This window comes from the organism of the source record quoted next, unplaced genomic scaffold, assembly GCF_019419815.1.
Source record: "Pyrus x bretschneideri cultivar Hongxiangsu unplaced genomic scaffold, Pyrus_bretschneideri_v1 Contig27, whole genome shotgun sequence".
Taxonomy (NCBI): domain Eukaryota; kingdom Viridiplantae; phylum Streptophyta; class Magnoliopsida; order Rosales; family Rosaceae; genus Pyrus; species Pyrus x bretschneideri.
Window position 1 is genome coordinate 940,301 of NW_025999579.1, and position 23,989 is coordinate 964,289.

The window sequence follows — 23,989 nt, forward strand, 5'->3', positions numbered from 1 at the left end:
TTCTTTACTGTGGATTTAATTATAGTATGTTTTAGTGAACCTTGTATTTCATGTAATGTAATGCATGCATGTTAATTACTTATGAAGCTAGGGTGTTTCTCCGTGGGGTTGGGATTTTGGGTGCTTATGGTATGTATGTGCAGAAACTGTCTCTCTAAATTACAAGTCTTTTTCCTATTTAATTGGCCTTTAATTTAGAGAGTAAACAAACTAGCTAGTTATGTTTAAGGTTAATTTTATTCGTCTACGTGGTAAAGAAGTTAGTAATCATATTCTTGTGGTGTAGTCGGTTAGTAATCTTTGTTCCAAATTAAAATTTTATCCCGGTTCTGTTAAAAAGTTGCATGTGCTGCTCAGTAATGTCCATTACTGTCTTAATTAACCAATGATAATGTGCCACATGGACATCAAAGTTATTTTTTTTATAATATTTTTTCCAAAACTGAAAAATAAAAAAATTAAAATAAGAAAGTAAAAGTGGAAAAGCCATCAGTTCTTCCCTAGCCCGTCTCTCCACGCCGCCGCACCACAAATCGAAAACTGCGTTTCACACACACCTGACACCCCCACAATAATGAATCCCATTTATTCCTTCAAATATAGTTACTCATGGTCTGATCAAAGAAACAATCTAATTAGTAAAACAAATTATAAAAATACAATAACAAATAAGTTTTATCTCACTAAGTTGAACGACTGTATGAATCTTAGAACGTCATTATTCTCACTTTTACGCCAAGTTTTTTGTTAGCTCAAAGTATTCTATAGCTTTTCTTATAGTCTCTTTCCAAGTCTTCTTAGTCTTTCCTCTGCCCATTTGCCGCGAGCCTCTGTCTCATAGCACCATCTTCTAACCGGAATATCTGTAGGTCTTTGGTTCATATGTTCAAACCATTTTAACAAATTTTTCTCATCTTATCTTCGATTGTGGTCACTCTTACTTTACTTCAGATATCCTCGTTTTTAATCTTGTCTTTCTCATGTGCCCACAAATCCAACGAAACATTCTCATGATCGTTACATTGATTTTTTTGCACGTATTGTTTTATGATCGCCTAACACTTCGTGCCATAAAGCATTGTTAGCCTTATTGCCGTCCTAATTTTTTCTTGACCTTTAGTGACATACAACGACCGATCATTACACCGGATCCACATCATCCATTCAGCTAGTATTTTATAATTGAGATCTTCGTTTAATTGTCCGTTATTTTGCAAGCTAGAGCTTAAATAAGAAAATCTCATATTCTTCAACAGCCAGTAATTCTTGCAGCACAATGACCATAGATTCGATAGCATTGGCGTGAATCGTTGTGGGATTGAGGGTTACTGGGATAGTCGGTGGAGACGGCGAGACTTGGGTTTGCCGGAGGCGCTGATGGGACTGAGGTTCGGGGAGAACACTGGGAAAGGGATGGGCGTATATAATATTTCCTTTTTTTCAGTTTTTTATTGTGAAATAGTGTAAATGTCACACATATGATTATACGAGGATGCAAACCAAAAAGGACTTTGGTGACAATCATTGAAAGTCTTAGGTGAAAATGTCTTAGAGAGGTGAAATTTTTTCTTCATGCATGTAAAGTGTTATCCGATATAAACTTCTATATATAGAGGTATGTTTGTATCCTCAATATAACACACATAAAATCAAAAGTGAAGGTTATAATATCAATCTCCCTCCCTTCTCTTTACCTGCATCCTTTTTTGTATGATAAAATTACAAAAATAAACAGTGTGATACAATGCACCATTTTCACTTCGATTTCTAGCAAATGTCATCTCTCTCTTACTTTTGCCCAAGGTTTTAAAAGACGCTGGGCGTTGGTCTGGCGGCGGTCCGCCTAGGTAGACTAGACAGATTTAAATAAATATATTATTTATTATATAATAGGTAATAATATTAAGTTCGGCGAGGTAAATGTATTAAAAAGGGACAAATTTTAGCAGATGGTGCTGCTACGGTTGGCGGCGAACTCGCTTTGGAAAAAACATATTAGTAGCTTATATGCCATGGGAAGGTTACAATTCTGAAGATGCGGTACTCATTAGTGAGCGTTTGGTATATGGAGATATTGAAATATAAAATAAAAGAATACAAGAGACTCACCCAACACATCAGCAACCACGTGGAGCCAAGACTACTCACCCAACACGCGAGGCCAAGGTCCCTATCCATCATCGCGTGCGGCCAAGGAGACTCACCCATCACCTGGCAGTACGGGCCTGCTCCCTGACTTTGATACCATGTCAAATTATCATAGAGACAGGCCAAAGACCCACTTCCAACAACACCGATATTGTCTCCAACTTGTTAATTACCACCTATGTGGAGTTTTATCACAAAAGACTTCGGTGTTAGTCGAAGTGTCTAAACTTTTCTTTTCTTAAAAACGGTTGATGTGGAATATTTCAACTCCTAGTCAAAGGCAACCCTGGTCCTTTCCTTTTAGTATTGATATATTATATAACTTGAGAGACTTACTGTTCACTTAGCATGTAAATGACCTACCGATATAGTATCCGTATATATGATGATACCCAACCACGATGAATGAATTATATTGGTGTTTTTTTTTTGGGGGGGGGGGGGGGGGGTGAGGGTGGTGAAGTGGCGGCCGCTGTGTGGATGGGATGGTGTTGATTGACACCTTCCCAACGCAAGGCATGAGAGGGTAGATGGGAAACTTTTATAGCTTTTTTTTTTTTTGGGGGGGGGGGGGGGGGGGGGGGGGGGGGGGGGGGGGGGGGGGGGGGGGGGGGGGGGGGGGGGGGGGGGGGGGGGGGGGGGGGGGGGGGGGGGGGGGGGGGGGGGGGGGGGGGGGGGGGGGGGGGGGGGGGGGGGGGGGTGGGGGGGTGTGTGGTGAGGGCGGTTGACGTGCGGCCGCTGTGTGGATGGTGTTGAGAGGGTAGATGGGAAACTTTTAATAGCATCTTTGGGGTGGGGGGATGGTGAGGGTGGTGAAGTGGCGGCCGCTGTGTGGATGGTGTTGATTGACACCTTCCTAACGCAAGGCATGAGAGGGTAGATGGAAAACTTTTATAGCATCTTGTACTAAATACCTACCCTCCGGCATGATCACCGTAATGATTATGGATAACCAATTATAGCTATTGTTGATAACCGTACTTAATTTGACCCCAACCACGACGGGGCTTGCAGGTGTGACATGCATTGAGAATCAGATTGAAGAGCGCAATCTAGATCGCGGGAATTAAAAATCTCACTATATGGATATAAGTTTTTGGAATGCAGGGTTTCATGAATCGAAAAGGATGGTTCACGAGTCGTGCCAAAACGAATGAATATTTGTTTCCCAAAAAAAATGAATGAATATTTAAAACATATATATTATAAATGTTACAGAAATCATGAAATATTACAAGAGAATCAAATCCAATGAGAGATTCCAGCCATGCCAAGAAATACAACCACGAGCCTTTACTAGCTCCTTTATGTTAGTTTAAGAAGTAATAAACGAGTTTAATCTAATATTTAAATTAGATAATCAGTTTTTTTTTTTTTCTTTCTCCGTTCAGAATCGTCTAAGCTCGACGGGAGGCTAATGAGGTGGCACGCAAATTGGCAAGGCTGGGTTTGTCGTTGGAGAGCAACAAGTAACTTGGTAGATTGGCAAGGCTGGGTTTGTCGTTGGAGCAACAAGTAACTTGGTTTGAGGAACCACCCGATGTAATAATTGATCTTTTATTTGAGGATAGTACTTCTAAGTAATTTTTGGTGCGGGACACTCTTTTTCCCTTCGACTGGTTGAAATCTCTGACAAGGTTTTTATCGAGACCCTTTTTGTTGCACTCTATCTTTCATATTGTACGTATTTACTCTTTATTATCAATGAATATCGTACTTGTTCTAAGAAAAAAAAATTAGCTAATCGGTTAAACCTAATTATCAAATATGGAGGATCATTAACGCTAATTCCATCTTAGGTTCGATTCTCAACAAAGACGAATTTGAACCACATTATTGCTAATCCATTGTGAGGTGCTCACCCCCTCTCCTTAGTTTAGATAATATCGTTTGTTCAAAAAAAAATCTGGAGGATAATTAATGCTAATTCCGCTAAATTTCTGGAAGTCTCAATCTCTGTTGAGCTATAATAACTATATCTACACAGCATATACATATCCTTCTACATTGCCATAGCATGTTGATGCTCTGCGGTAGTGTCATCGTGATGAGCTGGGATTGTTTAAGTTCAAAGGTTAGCTTATAGAAGCTGGAAGATCGAAGTTAATTAGAAGATTAGATCGAGTACAAAATTAAGGAGACTTTAATTAAGTTAACATTTTCCATTTCAATACGTAGTTGGGAAACAAGTATTGAACTCACTACAAATATGTATCATTTATTTGAGTTGAATCTAAAATATTCTCTTAAATTGAGTAGCACTATACCAACTGGTCAGATGTTTGTATTATTTTGTAGGTAAAGCACTCCATTTTGTAGGTCTTGTTGCAGTACTCCTACATGTGGTTGTGTAATTGTGTTGCCCTCTTCGTGTTTATCATACTAATAGAATAGTACTCACTCACGTGATCAAGGTATTATTAACGTGGAAGGGGTGATGTTTTGCTCAATACCCTCAAATGGTTGTAATGTTCACCATCTTATTTATTATCATTGGATGAGTTTAAATTTTGAGATTTGTGTATATTCATTACACAAATCTTGAAATTTAATCTTATCCAATAGTGATAAATAAGGTGGTGAGCATCACCATTGCTTGATAATGGTCAGCAAAAATATATTCGATGGAAAATGCTAGGGAATCCATTTGTTTAGATCATATTTTGTAAATCATATGATGTGACGGGTTGATGATTAGATTCCTTATTTAAATTATTAAAGAAAAATACAACCATCAACTGCCACATGATGTGGTTAACAAAATATAATTTAAGTAGGTGATCTCTCTAACATCATCCTATTAAGATTAACCAAGCTAAGCTAGTTTGTTTCGTGTTGTTGAACTCTCTCGACCCATTTCTCTCTTTGAGAAAGCCTTTGCTAGCCACCACAAACCCTAAATATGAGATAAAAGTCGCCGCCCATTGCTCTTGCTTGGGGTCAGCGGTAAACCACTGCCCCCTCCTTCCCTCCTATCTCATCCGCCCCTCCCACATGTACATTGTGCCGCCACCCCTCCATGTCCTTCATGTCTCCTCCTCCCTCTGCTTCTCTCTAAATGAGCATTTAAAGGACCTATGCAAAAGTTGAAAATAGTGCCGCCACCCCTCTATGTCCTTCATGTCTCCTCCTCCCTCTGCTTCTCTCTAAATGAGCATTTAAAGGCCCTATGCAAAAGTTGAAAATAGCGCTGCCGCAGACATTCGAATCCAGCACATGGCCAAAAAGTAGAACGGCTAAACCACTTGCACTAGAACCTTAATTACTCTTATCTTTTGCATTAAATGCATTTTACATGCATCTTTATACATGTAATGATAATTTGGGGGCCCTTTCGAATCGGGGTACGTGCAGTGTCACCTTTTGCGCGCGCTTAGGGCCGGCTCTACTAAAGATGGATGCCAAATCCAATTCCCTTCACTACCCCTTCCTTGACCGGCATGTCGACTTTCCCTCAATGCTAAGCGTTCTGCGACTTTGGCCAAAGTAAGGTTTTTTTACATATATACCCCCTTAGCCTCACCCTACTTTCATATGTTACTGTCCTTATATATATTTGTAGGGGTTGGTGAAGGTGTTTTGGATCCGGTGGCTATCTCTTTGTTTGACGTTTTTGGTTGGATGTGGTGTACTCTTCGTTGTGGGTTTGTAAATTTTGTATTGTGATGCCTTGGTCGAATTGACCACTCGGTTGTTTTCTCCGGTGTAACTGTCTTGGTGACTACTGACAAGACGTTCATCGCGACTCGGCTGTTCTCTATGTTTGGATGATAGGAATTAGGGTTTCCTTTAATGTTTGTGTTTTTGCTCCTTGGGCGTTCTCCTAATGTGTTTTGGGTTGTTTGCCCCGTTGTAACCCTGGTTATCGCTTAATAAATGTTACTTTTAGAAAAAAGAAAACCGCTCACAGTATTTCAAAAGTTAAATTTTCTTGAATATTTCAGCCGCGCCATGCATCATTGCATCTTGATTATTGGATGGCCCCCATCTTTTAGTAAGCCATACTTTACTTTGCTTTTGTCATATGGCAATTGAGTCAATAGAAAGGATATTATTTTCTTCTCATGGTGGAATACGAAGACAAAAGTGACCTTGGGATATATATATATATATGCCTTTTATTTTTTTCGATTTTTCTTTCAACTTTTTCATTGAATAAATCAACCTGAAATTGCTAAGCTCAAACTGCAAGTGCTTAATTGTACCAGTGATTAGGACATTCGTGTTAATCCTATTACTTCAGAATTTAAACCCATGCCAATATCATAGTGTAAAGTGTGAATTTAAAAATGTAAGGTCAAACTTGGATATTTGAGTAAATTCCATATCACTATGTGGCTTGAAACATTCCAAATTTTACTTAATAAAGTGTAATCTTTCTTGGCGTGTAGTTCTACTCACCTATACTGTAAACCCTAATTAATAAATAACAACACCAATCCATGAACTTTTGGAGTTCATACCAGCCACTATATATATCCATCAAAATATATCTGATTTATAATTCACATAAATAGGAAGTAAATTACCTCAGATATAAGAGAAAATAAAAATATGGCCGGAGACTCATAATAGCTACATCGAATATATTGTCACAGAGACAGAGAAGAGTAAAGATGCTGTTAGGGTTCTACATGTCCGAAATATCTTAGAGAAAGTTGATGACCTAAGTCTCTTTCCTTCTCCTCTCTCAGCTGCTAAAACATTGCTTTGCCCTGTTTTTTTTTTTTTTTTTTTTTTGGACTGATATAACAGAAACGAGCTCGCGGTTCTCTGGTTTCCGACTTTGGATGCACATATTTATCGTCGATAAATTACTATAGTAGAAAGCAGAGCATGAGAAAAAGTGGCCAAATCCAACAGCGTACTGCGTACGTATCCGCTTTAAGCTAATATTTTGGAGATATTGACAATGATATGGTACCTTAGTCCATAGTTGTGTTGGTCCATAGAACTGGGATCCACTAAAATGTGATTTTGGGTTGCCCAGAATCTACATGCCTTTGGAAAATTAGATAAACTTAATAATTTTTAAAAATTCTAATGGCTACAAGGATCCCTTTTTCAGTACGTCATTAATCTATATAAGATGGACATGTCGTTAATGATTAAACTTTATGCGTCGTCGATATTTGATCAATATGTTGATATATATATAATTTTGATTAGTTTATTGAGATTTGATTTCCTTTCAATTTTCCTTTTCTTTTATTCTTTTATTTTTTTTAATTATACATTTACTTTTACGTTATGTTTGGACAAAGAACTTCAAAATTCCATATATGTAACTAAAGCTAAATTTGGTAGGATCCTCCACACACACCAAAAAAAAAAAATTGATGCAGAAGATTAAAAAATGACTAGATACAATACATTATTTTAGGTCGAGAGCTTTTAAAAATAATAATTCTGAAAGTTTTCGGTTGTTAATTTTCTTTTGAGTCCAGCTTTTAATGATTTGGTAGAGTATGCTTTTAAGGCTTTCATGGCGGGGATCATCTCAATCAGTGTTTGCGGAAAGGATTCAGTATATGTTTTAACTCAGAAGATAGTCATGGCCGTGATTATATATTCGTTGAGCAAAATGACAATAGTACTAGTTTAAATATTAACGACCTAACTAAATTTTAGTAGGATGTGGCGGGATATGTAGAGAGTAATTCTGCATGTTGAATGGTAGATAGAGGTAGTAGTTAGCTCACAAAAATTCATGCGTATACCTCTTCTGCTAGGTCAAGGGTTATGTGACATGCATGCAAGTCGCAACAACTACCAATGTGATTATTAGGAACTGATCAAGAAAGTTTGTCTGAAAACTTCCCTTGAATTCTTGGTGCCACATTTCTCAGTACTGATAAATTAGTAAATAATTAACAAATATTGGGTAATGCGGGGCAAACTTTGTGCTTTAGCAGGGTTGCAGATTTTGGAAACTGAAATAACATTTTAATCGATTTTAATCATTGTCGAAATGAGTGGTTGATCAGACTGAAAACTTTGACGGATTGTGGAGTTCCTAAAAGTTTAATTTATATTAACTTATTAAGTTAATTACTAACTTATTGGTTTTGTTGCTCCACCACCACCACATCCACAAGGACCACAACCCTGGTGGTCCATGTTTTTGTATACAATAATCTATTTGTCTGCTTCTCTATTGTCAACGAAGATAAACTTTATTCAATCTCTGTTCCCACTGTAGTACTTGTGGCTTTTGCATTTTTTTTTCTCAGTGTAGTAAATTTTTTATTACTAGCAGTTCTTAAATGACTCGAGAATTTCATCAATACTAAGTTACTAAATACTGGACAACCATCGCGATAGGCCCTCACCATTCACCAATTCTCAAAGCTTTGTATGTTAGATTGACAACCGACCCTAAACCCTAAACTTCGCTTTTTGGTAATTTTGTAATACTTAATTAAAACCACCATGGGATTTTCATTGAACTTTATACATACTAATTTTTTTTTAATTAATTAACCCTTTTTAGGGTTGGTTTTGCCTCTCATGCCTTTCATGATATTAAAGGTGACATAGGAAAAGTTGTTTTATATCTGCTGATTCTTCAATTAATTTTTTTTCAATCATGTTGAAGATGATGATATACAGAGATGCATAATTAAGCTATGGGAGTTACAGAACAACACAGCAGTAGTAGCAATGTTCTAAAATTTGGTCTAGGCGGCGTCTAGGTGCTAGGCGGTGAAGGCTCGCCGCGATTTAGTGCAAATCATTTTGAAAAATTGGTCTGGAGCTAGGCGGCTCCTAGGCAGTGCCAAGGCGGTCCTAGGCTGTTTTTTTTTTTTAATTAATTGTGTGCTTTTTTCTTTTTTTAGTTTCATAGTGGTATACTTATGGAAATGGTGTATCTAATTTGCAAAAGATGGATTAACTACAAGTTCATCCAATTGTGAAATGAATTGGAGCACTTTTGAGGGAATACATACAAAGAAAAGAAATAAACTAGATACAACAAGGTAAAATAATTTAGTCTATGTCCAATCTAATGCAAGGATCATGAACAAGAATAATTTAGTCTATCATCCAAAAATACTCCTCATTATGATTATATGCTTACTGTTTTTTAAATATTGAACTTGTTGGATGGATGTACTCTGTGTATTCTTCTACTTCTATTTTTGCATTTTATCATTCTTTTATTATCCATACAAGTATAGTTTATTTTATTTTTTTAAGTGTAAATAGGTTTACAAGATATACAATAAATTTACATAAATCCACCTAGTTGCCTAGGCGCTAGACCCCTTCCCGCCGCCCGCCTAGCACCTACCGTTTTTTAGAACCTTGAGGAGCAATACACCAATAGTGAGTGCAACCATACGTATAATAAGCCCATGCAACCAAATCAATTAGGTAATTTAGGTTATAAAATTTGACTTGGAATGGTGGTTTCAAATTAGGGTTTGGTCTATGCATGTGGGTAGGCGAAACGAGACTTGATCACCAACATATTCAAAACCCAACAGAATAATGAGTAAAATTTGAAGAGAATGCCTAGCTTAGCTAGCAATTTAAACTTGGACATGCAGTAGGTCTACCAAATGCGTGTAGATTCTAATGTGTGTGTGTGTGTGTGTGTGTGTGTGTATAGGAGCTTGGTCATTTAATCACATGTGCTTGTGATAGTGCTATTTATACACCCACTTATACCTCTCACATATTTTTATTAATTTTTAACTTCTTCAATTCATTCAATCCGATGATCGAAAATTAAAAAAGATGTGTGAAAAGTGAAAATAAGTGCGTAAATAGCATCACCCATATGCTTGATGCATGCTAGGGTTCGCTAACATCGCAAACTATCCACAAACAATATATATATATATATATATATATATATATATTATACTTTAACCATCAGTTCAGAAAACTTCAACCGCATATGATCTTACCTAGCTATTTTGTACTAAGAAATATATATATATATATATATATATATATATTATACTTTAACCATCAGTTCAGAAAACTACAACCGCATATGATCTTACCTAGCTATTTTGTACTTTTCTTAGTTAGTTAAGAGCTATCTCTACGATATATTTTAAGCATTCATAATATAAACTTCATCCTCATATATGTTTATATTATTTACCATTATTTAAAGATTATATTTCAAAAAAGAAAAACTAAATCAAACCAAAGATCAATTAATCATGTATATGCATCAAATTAATGAATATTTTTTTTGAACAAAAAGGATTGAATTAAGAATGGGCTAGCAATAATATTGTTCAAGAGATTGTACAAATTGGTTCCCCCTCATAGGATTAGTGCAAATATTGTCCCATATTTAATTGCATTAAACAAAATATTTGGTATTTTCTCATATAATATATATAATCTCGCACACACTCACAAGCTTTTATTTTCTCGATAACGAGTTATTTATATATAGATAAGATGCAAAAATAATTCAAGAGAAAAAAAAAAAATCAATCCGAAATATCAGACAAGTAAACCAGTCCACAAAGATGAGGAAAGTTAGATATTACTTCACAAATTTTCTCTGTTCTCCAAAACTGGTGCATAAAAAGGTTCTAATAAGTATAAAAAGCTCTTATATATATAAGCCTAAATAAAGTCTTTCCTCTTATCAATGTGAGAGTTATTCTTTACGTGTGGCAAATTTTTAAGTTAAGCACGTGGACAAAACAAACGGGATAACGTAGAGTGTGTGTGACTGTTGGACTTCAAGCATTAGACAACATGTTATGATACCATAAAAAAAGGTAGGGTAGGTATGTTTCTCAACCGATCCCCGCCTTCTCAATCTTGTAATATTCAGATATATAGAATCTTAATTAGGTTTTCGTCAGTTGGCAAGTCTTTCTCTAGGAATATTCTGGTCTATACAATATTAAGTTATAACTGCAATTTCTGCCGTGTCTACTTGTTGCCTGAAGTTTCACTTGACAGTCCTATACAAAAAGAGTAAAGGCTTGGTTTCTTTTATCACCATAAATAGTATAAAACTCTCTTCACATGGCTAGCTTGCTTAATAACCCCTCTGCATGAAAACCAAGATAATAATAATTCTCTAATATATCATAATCTAGCTACCTTAGTAATTGAACAGTTGCTAAATTCTCTGTTGTATCACCTGACACAATTTGTATTGTGTATATATGCAGACACATATATACTGACATCTACAAGAGTCTCGGCATGTACGTTGATTAATTTTACGTTCCACCTATATAGTTAGGAAATAATTCTTTTGATACAAGAGGCACTGGATGGAAGAGTGCCAATCAGCTGAGCTATAAATTTCTTCCAACTAGTTAAGGGCAGTGGATATATATGTCCAATAAATGGTCGATTACATTCAAAGTTTTTTGCACTACTAGGCGTATAAGTGTAAGTTGTAACATCGATGTTTTGAAAAATCTACGAGTTACAGAATCATAATCTAATAAACATTGATTTGGGGAAAACATTTGAGCCGGCAAAGCAAGAAATGCGTCCAGCTAATCACATTCTTAATTTCTCTCGCAAGTCTCCATTTACAAAACTATAGAACTAATTCATTCTACTTTTTTGCTACTCCTATTTAGCACGAAAAAGCTATCTCTACCCATTCAATTTTGAAGTTTTAATTTCACCTTAACTAGCTGACAATGACAATAACAGAAACTCAACTAATGAAAACTACTTGTTCAGTATCCAAATTAACTTGGAATGCCTATTGTGAGATCAAGATTTAGGTCAGGCAAACCACTGCAGCTTGTGTTGCTTTCCGGGCCACTTGCAGAATCTGTAAATGGTTTCTGATGATCATCAGAGTCGTTGTCCCCTTGAGAATTCGCTGCTTTACATGGATGATTTACTTTTCTGGAGCCAAATGATGATTTTGAAAGGCCAATATTCTGTGTGTGTCCTATGCGATGGTTATTGGGGTCAACTCCCATTTGTATTAGTTTTCTCCTTAGATGAGTGTTCCAGTAATTCTTCACTTCATTGTCAGTTCGTCCCGGCAATCTTCCAGCGATTAGCGACCACCTATTTGAATTTTACAAGTAACATTAATACATGATCTTTATATAGTTTCAGCAATTAGTACTCTTAATTATGAATAAAGAAGGCCAAATATGGCTAGTTTATAGGGACCATTTGCTTGTTTTCGATTATCAATTTTTATTTTTTTTTCAAAACCAAAATCAAGCCAAATTTTAAGACTCACAAACTAGCTTTCAAATACTTATCAAACAATCTTTTTAACGAAAACTAAAAATTAAAAAAATAAAATGGTTATCAAACATTCTCTTAGCTATTTAATTTACTATATATATATATATATATTATTTGTAATTATCATCATGAAGCACGTATTACCATCATATAGTACCATTAGGAAATTATGCAATAGCAAGAGAGGAGCATGCATTGTCAATTAGGATTATTGTTGCAATTTATTCAGACTCTAGCAAATGCATAAGCCTCCAATGAAAAAAAGTTAATTAATTAACCTTAAAAAAATATTTTTTTCTGTGATTTTTCATCCCATCAAAATATTCCCTTTCTATGTTTGCTTGAAATTTTTCAGAAACTCTACTCCTGCATGTATATGATAGAGGGTTATCTTCTTTCAAAATATTCCCCTTTAATTTCTTCTTTTTCTCAAATTGTTATCAACATATTTGTCTATTCGCGAGCAGTATACCTGTTTCCAAGAAGTGCATGGAGCTTGATGATTAGGTCTTCTTCATCTTCACCAAAGTTGCCACGTTTCAAGTTTGGCCTTAGATAATTTACCCATCTTAATCTACAACTCTTTCCACAACGGAGCAAGCCTGCACCATTATTAAATTTCAAATGATGATCAATAATTAAGATTAATGAAAAATAAGGAACCACATATACATTTAATAAATATTTTTCAAGCTCATAAGTTAAGAATTAATTGAGAACTACATGTGTAAGTGCGTGTACATGAGCGAATTTGTCCATGTTAATGATTTTTTTTTTTTCGAGAATTAATATTATTACTCCAAGTACATTAAGGCACTGAAGAATGGTTTGAACCGAAGAGAAAGAAAAATGTCCTATTCACCAGAGCAATATACCTTCCACGTGATTTTGGTTTTGTAAGTGCAAGAGGAAGTGCATGTATACAGTATACCTGCAGCAAGTGGAAGGGAGCGCCAGCTTCCTTCGCCATTTTTTTCAACAAATTCGGTGAGCTTCTTATCTTCTTGCTTCGACCATGCTCCTTTGTTCGTCTTTTTCTTCTCACAGCAAGGTTTCCTCATTACAGTAGTAATATTGAAGTTCTTCTTACAGCAAGTGCAGAGAGAGAGAGAGAGAGAGAGAGAAACTCAACCTGCCCAATTGAAGGGGGCTAGAGAACAATATAACAAAGTTTTCTGACTACTTCGCTTGACTTACAGTTGGGTAATTTAACTACACATCATCTGTCGAGCGTTTGGTGTGTGTGTGACGGTGTCTGGTACTATGCCAACCTTATTAAATCTTTTTTCTATTTTCCTTTCTATTTATCACGCAACAAAGTTTAGCAACACTATTAATACCTAGAGTAATCCTAATGCTTGTGTTCCTCAGGAATTTACTTATCATCCACTTACGATTAACAAAAATTTTTGTCTGAATATTATAATTGGAACCGTTTATTCTCTTTATCATCATCTAAAGATCATATCTATAAAAAATTATTCAATTTGGAGATCGTTAAATCATCCATACGTGTTATACCAATCAACCATTGTGGTAACAAGTAGCATCCTCATGATGAACCGTTCATTTTTTTTATGCATATGAATGATTAAAAGATCTTCAAATTGAATAACTTTTTTGCATATATGAACTTTAGATGACGATTAAGAAAATGAACGGTTCCGATTATGTTGTTCGAACGGTAAAAATTCGTTAATCGTAAATGTGAGGACACAAACATTATCCATTCTCTTAACCTTGAACATTAAAAAAACGCACTTTAAAGTCAGCTATTTAAATGTGAAAACATTTTGATTTCTTTGATATTTAACCTCGATAGTCAATTCTATCAACAAAGTGGAGACTAGCTGGTTTGGTATTGATGTGCTTTGAAAAAAAACTGTTTTTGCTATGCTATGAGAATAAGCAGCTGTGAAATAAAGTAGCAAAGTGTTTGGTAAACTTTTTTGTAAAAGTGCTTTTGAAAAGAAAAAAAGTAGTATTATAGTGTTTGATAAACTTTTATGTAAAACAGATGTGAAAATAACTAGTTTTTCAAAGCGGGGTTTTGCAGCTTTGTGTTTTTTGCTTTTTTTTCCACCCAAAACTGTGAAAAAAAGCTGAAACTGAATGTTTACCAAACATAAAAAAAGCTTACTAATTAAAATGGTGATCGAGTGCTAATAACACAATGAAATTTTTGACAAATATATCAATAAATTGACACTTTCCTTGTCATGGTTACGTTTAATTTATAATTAATTTGAATGGTCTATTGTTTCTCTTATTTCCTTCATAATTTAGTAATAATACTAAAAAAATAAAAGGCAACTTCAAATTTTGTAATGTACTATATCGACTAAAAGTTAAAGGGTAGTGTTATGCACACTCATTTTTAGTTCTCACACATATTTTTTTAATTTTCTGTCATCGGATCTAATATAAAAAATTAATAAACAAAAATTAACAAGACTATGAGAAAATAAAAAAGAGTGTGAATAGCAAATTCCAAGTTAAGAAGAATGCATGGCCAAAACATTTTTTTTTTTTTTTTGGGGTCGAAGTAGACGAACTATCTCTGCTTAGTTGCATAATCTTTGATACATCCATTATCCATAATGAGTATTTTTTGTGGATGAGAATTCTCTCTCTTTTTCTCTCTGCCTGTTTATACCAATGGATTCTGATAAAAATAAAAAATAAAAGAAACTAAAAATCAAAGGGGCTGGATTCAAGATGGAATCTGACAGGTCTTGTACAGGTAAGTCACGTCCACCCGCGAGTTGAATGGTAGATTCGCGGCCACAGACAAACTTGAGCTACAGACGGCTTCCTCCTGTGAAGTGTACGACATTTGACACCCTTACAGTATGAATGAACGACCGACTTTTCGAGAAGGGTCCACGTAAACGGATGGGATCATCAGATCTCACATTCAGGAGTTAGTAGACCAAACAATCCGACTTGTTCATATATACGCGTTGGAGAGTAAGATAGTACATGAAATGGGCCTGTAAATCAGTTTACTGTCTTCGAGTGTCGTGATTTTCAACATTTAGTACATGAAATTTTTTTAGTTTCAAAGTTATATTTAAAGTATTAATTTTGGAACAATTTCATTTCTCTGTTAATTTGACTGTTAAATCTTCCGTTAATTTATGACGTGACGTTTATGTGGACAATGATTGAATATTAGGTGTTATTAAGAGGTTCAAGTAAAAATTAAAAATTAAAAAAAAAAATTATCGTCCAAATTTAAAATATTAAAATACTTAATTAAATAAAATTATTATTAAAAAAAATAATAATCAAAACCCTCTTCGTCATCCCCACCCGACACTCTCTGTCAAAGGCACACCGCCACTCTCTGTCGCACCGGAATCGCGTTCCGCAGCGTCGTGTCCTCCTTTGCGATGGCAAGTTGAGCTCCTCGCATATTAAATCGAACATGGATTTCCCCATCCGAAAACCCTTTTTGAATTCCGATTCCGGAAAATCCGGCTGTTTGCACTCGTCCTACCACGCTTTCGACCCGTTCTTGACCCACAGCCGCCAATGGTGACCCGACCCGACTCCAGGCTTACCTTTTTCGACTCCATCAGCTAACGCCGACACCGCCGCACAGACGGCGCTTCTAGTTTTTCTCCGCTTCATCGTTTCAGATTCTTCCACCTCCGAGTAGCACTCCTGCAAATCGGAGTAGTAATCCTGAATGGCCTTGTTCCTCTCCTTGTGCGTCTCTTCTATTAACGACGTGTCGTCATTCGATGCCCTGTCGTGGTCGAGCTCGTCCTGCTTCTCCTGCTCTGCGAGCAACGACAAGGAGGCAATTATTCATTTGCGTGTGTAGCGAGTTCTGGAGGAAGGTGTAGACGGTGGCGAGGTCTTCAGCTACTGGGTCTATTTAGAGGTCGAGTTTTATGTAAGGTGAGATTTGCAGACAAAAACCATAACAAGGAAATTGAGGAAGAAGGGATGGAGGGGTGTCGGCTGGGGAAGACGTAGGGTTCTGGGGCTTTTTTCTTTTTCTTTTTTTAATTGATTATTTTAATATTTTAAATTTCGGAGAGAAATTTTTTTTGAATTTTTAATTTTCCCAAGGACCATTAATAACATGTGACTTTCAGTCATTATTTATATGAGAGATACGTTATCATCAATTAATAGAAGACTTAATAACTAGACTAACAGATGTATAAGATTGTTTTAAAATCAACATTTTAGGTATGACTTTGAAACAAAAAAAATTTCATGTACTAAATGTTGAAAATCATAAAATTTAAAAGTAGTAAACTGAGATTTATCCTAATAAAAATAACAGAATTTAAACTGTTTAAATTGTTGGATTCGTTGGGAGGATCTCAATCCAATTTAAATATTTGTGAAAAAAGCCCAAACTTTAGATTTCTCCTTCGCAGCGACGTTCTAAACCAGCGACGTTTAAAAGGTTTAGAATACCAAGGAAAACCGGATTTTAGATTCTGGCCAAAAAAAAAAAAATGATAAAATGTCCAAACAAACATATACAGAGGCATTGGCAAACCCTATATCATATTATATTCATCGGTTTCACAGTCATAATTACTTTATTATTATTGTTGCATACTGAGGTTTATTTATACATTTTTTTTAAGGTAAATTAAGGAAACTAAATTTATAAACAAATTTTTAAAAACTAAAAAACATAAAGGTTTATGATTTATTTATTATTTAAGCGTTGATAAATGTATTCATTCCTATTAGAGACACATCATTTAATTTGTAATATTTGTCGTTAAATTTAATCTTCCTAGCATTAACATTTTTCTTAGAATAGTACATACATGCACAGGTTTAAAAGGGATTTGGATCCTCTCCTGACCTAATGGAGAGGATCCTCCTTACTCATCATCGTGGACCGTTGGATTTTTATCTAACGGCTACAAACAGGGGTCCCTTTAAAGTTATAATAATTATAGCCATTGGATAAAAATCCAACGGTCCATGATGATGGGTCAGGAGGATCCTCTCCATTAGCTCAGGAGAGGATCCAAATCCGTTTAAAAGGAATATACTATTACTACAAATGTATGTAGAAAAATGTCAAAGAGATTTTTTAAAAGGAAAACTAATGAAAATGACTCGAAAACTTTGAGTTTTAATGATAAGGACAAAATAAAGGGTAAAGTGAATAGTATCAAAATTGACTTTTTAGTGTAAAAATATGTTTTTTGGTTAAAGTGAACAGTATCGTAGGTTTTTCGTTAAAACTCCCTTCTTTAAAAGATGAAACTCTCTATATTTTTTTTTATAAAATTAGAATTGTGAAGTGGCAGAGTTTATAAAAAAATTATTTTGAGAGCTTGTAACATATCTCATACGTATAATATAGGTTACCAGAGTGTAGAGTTGGTAGATAATAGAGTTGACCGTTAGCTTTGAACGAAGGGTTTGATTTCTGGATCCTGTTTGAGGATTCAGGAGATTCTTTAATCGTGTTCGTTTATCGTAAATCGTGCGATTAGATCATATACTATTTGTCTTTAATTTTAAATAAAATATTTAAAATAATTTCTGACTGTATGATATACTATAAACGAACACGATTAAAAGATTCCATAAATCCTCACCAAGGCGAGGATCCTCATTAGATTTTTTTCTACTTTGGTTTGGAAGAGGATTTTCTTCGGATTCATTTTGTGGGAATCTTAGACATCTTCACATCATAGTCGTGCATAGTACATTATGTAATCAGTTTTTGTCAGATATTATTTGTGTATATTTTTAAATAAAAAATAATTAAATAATTTATGACCATATAAATAACTAAGATGTGAAGATCTCTAAGATCCCCACAAGATAGATACTGATGGGATCCAATTCCCTTTGTCTTGGAACGTCAGAGCAAACTGAATTCTCTCAGTTGAGTCGTTCATTGCCTCTAATAAAGACAACTTTTGAAATTTTGCTCTGGTGCTGCAGTGTCATAAATATAAGTGTTCCCTTCCTTCTTTTTTCAACAGAGAATTGAAAAACTACGCATTCAAGTTTTTTGGTGAAAAGTCAAAAGTAGCATCAAGAAAAAAGGTTGGAAATTGGAATCAAGCTACATCATGTTCTTTCATTTAATTTTAGGTGATAAAGAATAAGTCTCGGATGCAAAAAAAATATCTTTGTATAGGATTATAACTAAATATATTGGATTACTTTTTAAATTGTCCAACTTTGATGGAAGAATGGACATTGCATAAACTTATAAATAATTTAGGTTACTCCTTAGATTGCTAATTAATTATATGTGTTAAGCATACCACGGAGATCTAAATAGAGAAGAAGAAGTCGACAGTTTGAGAGAGAGAGAAATCTTAGAGAGGAACAAAACAGCAGCCTTGTAAATGTGTTTCAACTCACATCTTTTTAATTGTCTCATTAATCCCTACAATCCATCTCTATTTTAAGATCAGTAACACCCTTATTCAAATCAATCTAAAAACCAAAACATACTCTCTATAAGGTAGCATTACTAGTTCATTTGATTCTGAATTTCCAAGCACAAAAAGAGAAAAAACAGCCTTTCTTAATACTCTCCAGCGAAGACATATACATAAGCATACAAATGAAATTTTGTAGGTTTAAGGAAGCTAAGTACAGTTATACTAGGGCAAATTTTTTGACAAATGTACTCAGAAGGTCAGCTCAAGATAAGGCAAGAAGAGACAAAGTGACGTGGAATTGACTTTGGTGAACACGAAGAGAAAATGTGAGATAAGGCTACATCTTGCTCCTAACAAAATAAAAATTTCTTGAATCCGCGACTGAAAATTATAAAAAATAAAGCTATATTTCACTGCATTCAAGAGTTTGTAGCTTTTAGCTAGCTTCTTCTTTTGGTTGTTTGGAAAGAAGATTCTTGACCAAAAGGCATTAATATTTGCATTCTCTAGCTAATTGAGTTCTCTCGTTCGGGAGATTTTTTATTGTACTCGGAACACGGGGTTGATACCAAATATTATTATACGGTTAGAGGGATATTTAAAAAATAAAATTTTACGCTAATTATATAATAACATGTGGCATTGAATCCCGTGTTCCGGACACAAGAAAATCTCTCCTCTCATTCCGAGCTTTACTAATGTACCATACTTCTTAAGGAGCGAGCCATGCATGAATTAATATTGGTCCAATTGACCATTAATAATAATGGAACTACATTTGTAGGTATGGGAAAAATGATTTCCTTGCAGATTGATATTTGTTGAATCATGCATAAATGGAACCTCATTCTATGATCATTTGAACATTGACTATAAAGCTGGAAACATAAAGTGTATAAACAACAATACACGATACAAAAGATATATTTATTGCAAACCAGTTGCATGCATGTATACTGCAATATCAGTCGATTCTTATCTTAACCAGACACTACATATCCCTTCAAATTCTAACATCAAGCATTTGTCATTACTATAATGGGAGAGATACAAGAGATGAACCCGTAATTACCTCTTTCAAGGAGTTTCAAATAATATTATAACTAATAATATAATAGGGAGAATTCAAAGACACACGCTTTTGATATTTTGACACCAATTATGTGGTGCTCACTATGTAATGTATTTCAACAATCCAAATTCCGTCTATATTTTAGTCATACATACACATACAACTAGAATCTTGGCAGTCATACATACACATACAACTAGGATCTTGGCAGTCATGTGCATATATATGCATCCAATTGTCCGCACACTAATAACTGGCCATGAATTATGATCAGTTTTCGTACACACCTTTATACTAGTCGACCACACTAGTCATAATTAAAGCCAAACCACGTATCCAAGGCCATTGCCTAAAAGAAGCCTGGTGGTGGTGGGGTGTATATGATTAAACTAGACACTACATATAGTACTCTTCTGCCTCTCTTCCACAAACAATTAGCTAGAGTGAGAGGTCGAGATTCAAGTCAGGCAAACCGCTTTCGTTGCTGTGAATTTTAGCACCAGTACTCATGGAATCCGACGACGACGATGCAAATAATATTGGTTTTCTAGCATCAGGCTGCAGAACTGGTACACTAGCAGTAGTGCCTCTTCTCAAGTGAGGATCATGGTGGTCATGGGGTTTTTTGGGATCAAGAGTACTTCCCATCTTTAATAATTTTTTCCTTATATGAGAGTTCCAGTAATTCTTCACCTCATTGTCTGTCCTTCCCGGCAGTCTTCCGGCTATCAGTGACCACCTAAATAAATTCATCAAAATATCATATAAATATATTAGTCCTCATTTATCAAAATATTTTTAGGTTTTATATGAATTCACTCAAATTCAAAAAAAAAAAAAAAAAAAAAAGCATCTTTAAGTATGAATTTGACTGGGTGATATATCATAATTTAAGCTAAACTACATGAAGGAAGATTTGAACTTGGTGTAGGGGAAGCATTGCACTAACCAACTTGGCTAGCTAATCCAAGTATACAAGAAATTAATATGCATAATTGAATTATAGATTATTTATAAAAATGAGAAAACTTGATATAAGTTCAATTTTTTAAGCTTATTTTAGGAACAGTCCACTTTATGTGTATGAACACCTTTTATTTTTGTTTTTAAAATGGGAAGAAGAGAGGGGGAAAGAGAGAGTGTGTGGGATGGGAGAGGGAGTGAGAGTTTTTTATTGTTTTTTAATATTAGATATATCATAATATCACTTGAAGGTGATCCTTCAAAAAAAAAAAAAGTAAAATCTGAATATGTAAAATTACATTATTGCTCATCATTTTTTTTTTGTGTGATAGAAAACTAAATAGTCATTTCACCCACTTTTGGTTGACAAAAATGGTTCTATTGCTAACTCTGCTAAACCTATCTATTGGCAAGTGACCCTTTACCACAGTAATGGAAATGAGTTGAGCTCTTGCATGACAGCGTAGGTTCAAACCCCGTCGGTGGCTAATATAATATATAATCTAACAAAATCTATTGTTTGACAAAAAAAAAATAATTAGTATGATTTATTATCAAAATTAAATTTCTTTCCAATTATCTTTTTAATTATTTGTTCTTATTTCATTTATTTTGTTCTTTCTTGTTCTTCTTCCTGCTCTTAATCACATATTAATTGTATTTATCTACGTATATGACAAATTTTTTTTATAATCAACATGTATCACAGATTATTGTGTCTTGCTTATAGGTATATTATGTTTTTGTACCTTTTAGTTGGGTTTCATATCTTGCTTATATGTATAATATACATTCACATATTTGTTTGTGTTAGTATATTATTTATCTCTATTTTTTTTTTTGGGTCAAACGATTTAGATTAGATGTTAGATTAAGAAGCCGACGAGATTCGAACCCACGCCGCAGGGTAAGGGCAACACTCATATCCACGACTATAGTAGAGGGCCACTTGCTTATCTCTAATATTTAAATAAATATATATAATGTGTATAAAAGAAATGAAAGTGGAGCAAATATAATATTGGACTTAACTTAATAACCATGTTGATTTTTGAACCCAAATCTAAATGGTCAAAGCCACTTATTACTACGGTCTAGTGATATTCATCTTCACTTGTATGTGAGAGGATTTAGGTTTGATTCTTGCCAAAAGTGAATTTGAATCATGTTATTGCTAGCCCATTGTGAGGCTAAGCTCACTCCCTGACCCCTGTGGTGTAGATGTTATCGTCTGTTCAAAAAAAAAAAAAAAAAAAAACCCCAAATTTAATTAAGATTTACTTATAATATACAGATATGGTTGTAATTATATAAACTAATATATGATAGTAGGCATATACAAATTAGTACTTATATAACTATGTATTGGAAGAAAATTAAATACATGATTGTTTCCAAACTCAATTAAATCACCCTTAAAGCCTCTTCTAGTTAGGTTCTTTGGGCAATCCTGTAATTGAAGAATTAATTTCGGGAAAGGGGGTAATACATATATGTATTGAGTTAATTTGAGATTAGAGCAGTTTTTCTATGGGAGTAGAATTCTCTCCCCTCCAAATCGCCTCTCCTCTCCTTCTCTCTCACATTTCTTTTTGTCTTTCTCTTTCTATAAAGAAGTCAACCTAAGATGTTAACGTAACTTAATTGTGACCGTTCACATAGTATGGGACTAGAGGGAGAGAAATTTGAAGGGAAGAGAATCTTATTCTTTATATGTAAATGCATACCGATTCCCCAGGAGTGCATGAAGCCTGATGATGAGGTCCTCTTCATCTTCTCCAATACTTCCGCGTTTAAGATCTGGCCTTAGATAGTTTATCCATCTCAGTCGACAACTTTTGCCACACCGACGCAACCCTAATCATGATTCATCATCAACAATAATACTATTCAACATGTACATGAACTCTGAAAAGCTACATATCATCTATATATCACCTCTTTTTCTTCAATACTATTCATTATAAATTATATACTCTTATCACGATGGGGGAATCGATGGTTTACTTCCCCGATCATGATTCATGGTCATGCATATTCGTATCGATCATAGATGATATATACAATAATATATTAGCTAAATTGCAAGATAGTATACCCTAGCTAGCTACACACCGATCAAGAAGTAAAAGTCCATGAATTAATTAAGCAATTGATGGGAATTTAGAAGATGTGTTCGCAGTATACACTATACGCCCACCTGCAGCCTTAGGAAGAGAATTCCAACGACCTTCACCATGTTTCTGGATGTAGTCAATCAGTTTCTGATCTTCTTGCTTAGACCATGCTCCTTTGTTCGTCTCTATCTTATCACAACCAGGCTTCCTCATTGATCAAAAACCCTAGCAAGTTTCTGATTAACTACAAACAACATATGCAATAGCATGCAGCAGTTAGGTACTTGGGGTTATTGATATATAAGAAGTTCCTGTCTTCCAGATGAGAGGGAGAGAGAGAGAGAGAGAGAGAGAGAGAGAGAAATCTAGTGTTGAGGCCCCATGAATATAGGATATGGATTAGAGGTAGGGAAACAGGAAGATATATAATAAGATATAAAGTATTCTGTGGATGTGTGCGCGCGCGGTAGGGGAGAATTTGGGGGTGCTTACAAGTTTAAGATGGACTGGTTGTTTTTACCCAAGCATGCATGTTTTTATGTGTCTATGAATGGCAAGAATGTGCATGGTTTGGTGAGGTGAGAATGTGCACCACTTACCTTTGACCATGTTTTCCACAGCTAACCTAATTTTTAAGTGGGTAGGCTCCAAAAGTCTTTAGTTTTCCCTTGGCTACCACTTGAAAAGGATTTTTATCCATAATGGTCTTTGAAACTGATATAACTCTTTATTTGAGTTTCTGACAATGAAAATTAATAGAAGTGATCTTTGAGCTTGTCTATTGTAAATAATTTTGATCATTCTGTGAAAAATCAGTCAATGTTCATTAAATTGTCATGTGAATGATCACATGACCACGTTTTTAAGCATATCTTTGGCAATCCAACTTTTTCACTTAATGAGGATATTGACATATTTTTCATAGAAGAACCAGAATGATTTACGGTAAATAAACTCAGAGACCACTTCTATCAATTTTCATTGTAATGAATCAAAGCAAAAAGTTATACTAATCACATAGATTATTATGGATTAAAAGCCTTAAAAAAGAGTTTCACTGATCAGTTAGTTATTGTACC

The 23,989-nt window shown here is 34.8% G+C and overlaps 2 protein-coding genes across 3 annotated transcripts; both read right to left on the bottom strand.

Annotated features, from left to right (window-relative positions):
* Positions 1 to 11,598: 11,598 nt before the first annotated feature.
* Positions 11,599 to 13,526, bottom strand: LOC103950588 (MYB-like transcription factor 4). 2 transcript variants are annotated; one of them, XM_009361818.2, is made up of 3 exons: positions 13,295 to 13,526; positions 12,836 to 12,965; positions 11,599 to 12,174 (listed from the first exon to the last, which is right to left on the bottom strand). In XM_009361818.2, exons 1-3 carry the CDS (start codon positions 13,422 to 13,424, stop codon positions 11,844 to 11,846), a joined length of 591 nt encoding a protein of 196 aa, XP_009360093.1. In that variant the 5' UTR covers positions 13,425 to 13,526; the 3' UTR covers positions 11,599 to 11,843. The 2 variants fall into 2 exon arrangements, with proteins under 2 accessions (XP_009360093.1, XP_048444003.1); XM_048588046.1 differs by having other exon boundaries at positions 13,239 to 13,378.
* Positions 13,527 to 19,873: 6,347 nt separating this feature from the next.
* On the bottom strand, positions 19,874 to 23,364 carry LOC103950589 (MYB-like transcription factor 4). Its single transcript, XM_009361820.3, has 3 exons — positions 22,994 to 23,364; positions 22,521 to 22,650; positions 19,874 to 20,569 (listed from the first exon to the last, which is right to left on the bottom strand). The coding sequence occupies exons 1-3, from the start codon at positions 23,121 to 23,123 to the stop codon at positions 20,269 to 20,271; spliced, it is 561 nt and encodes a 186-aa protein (XP_009360095.1). The 5' UTR covers positions 23,124 to 23,364; the 3' UTR covers positions 19,874 to 20,268.
* Positions 23,365 to 23,989: the final 625 nt, after the last annotated feature.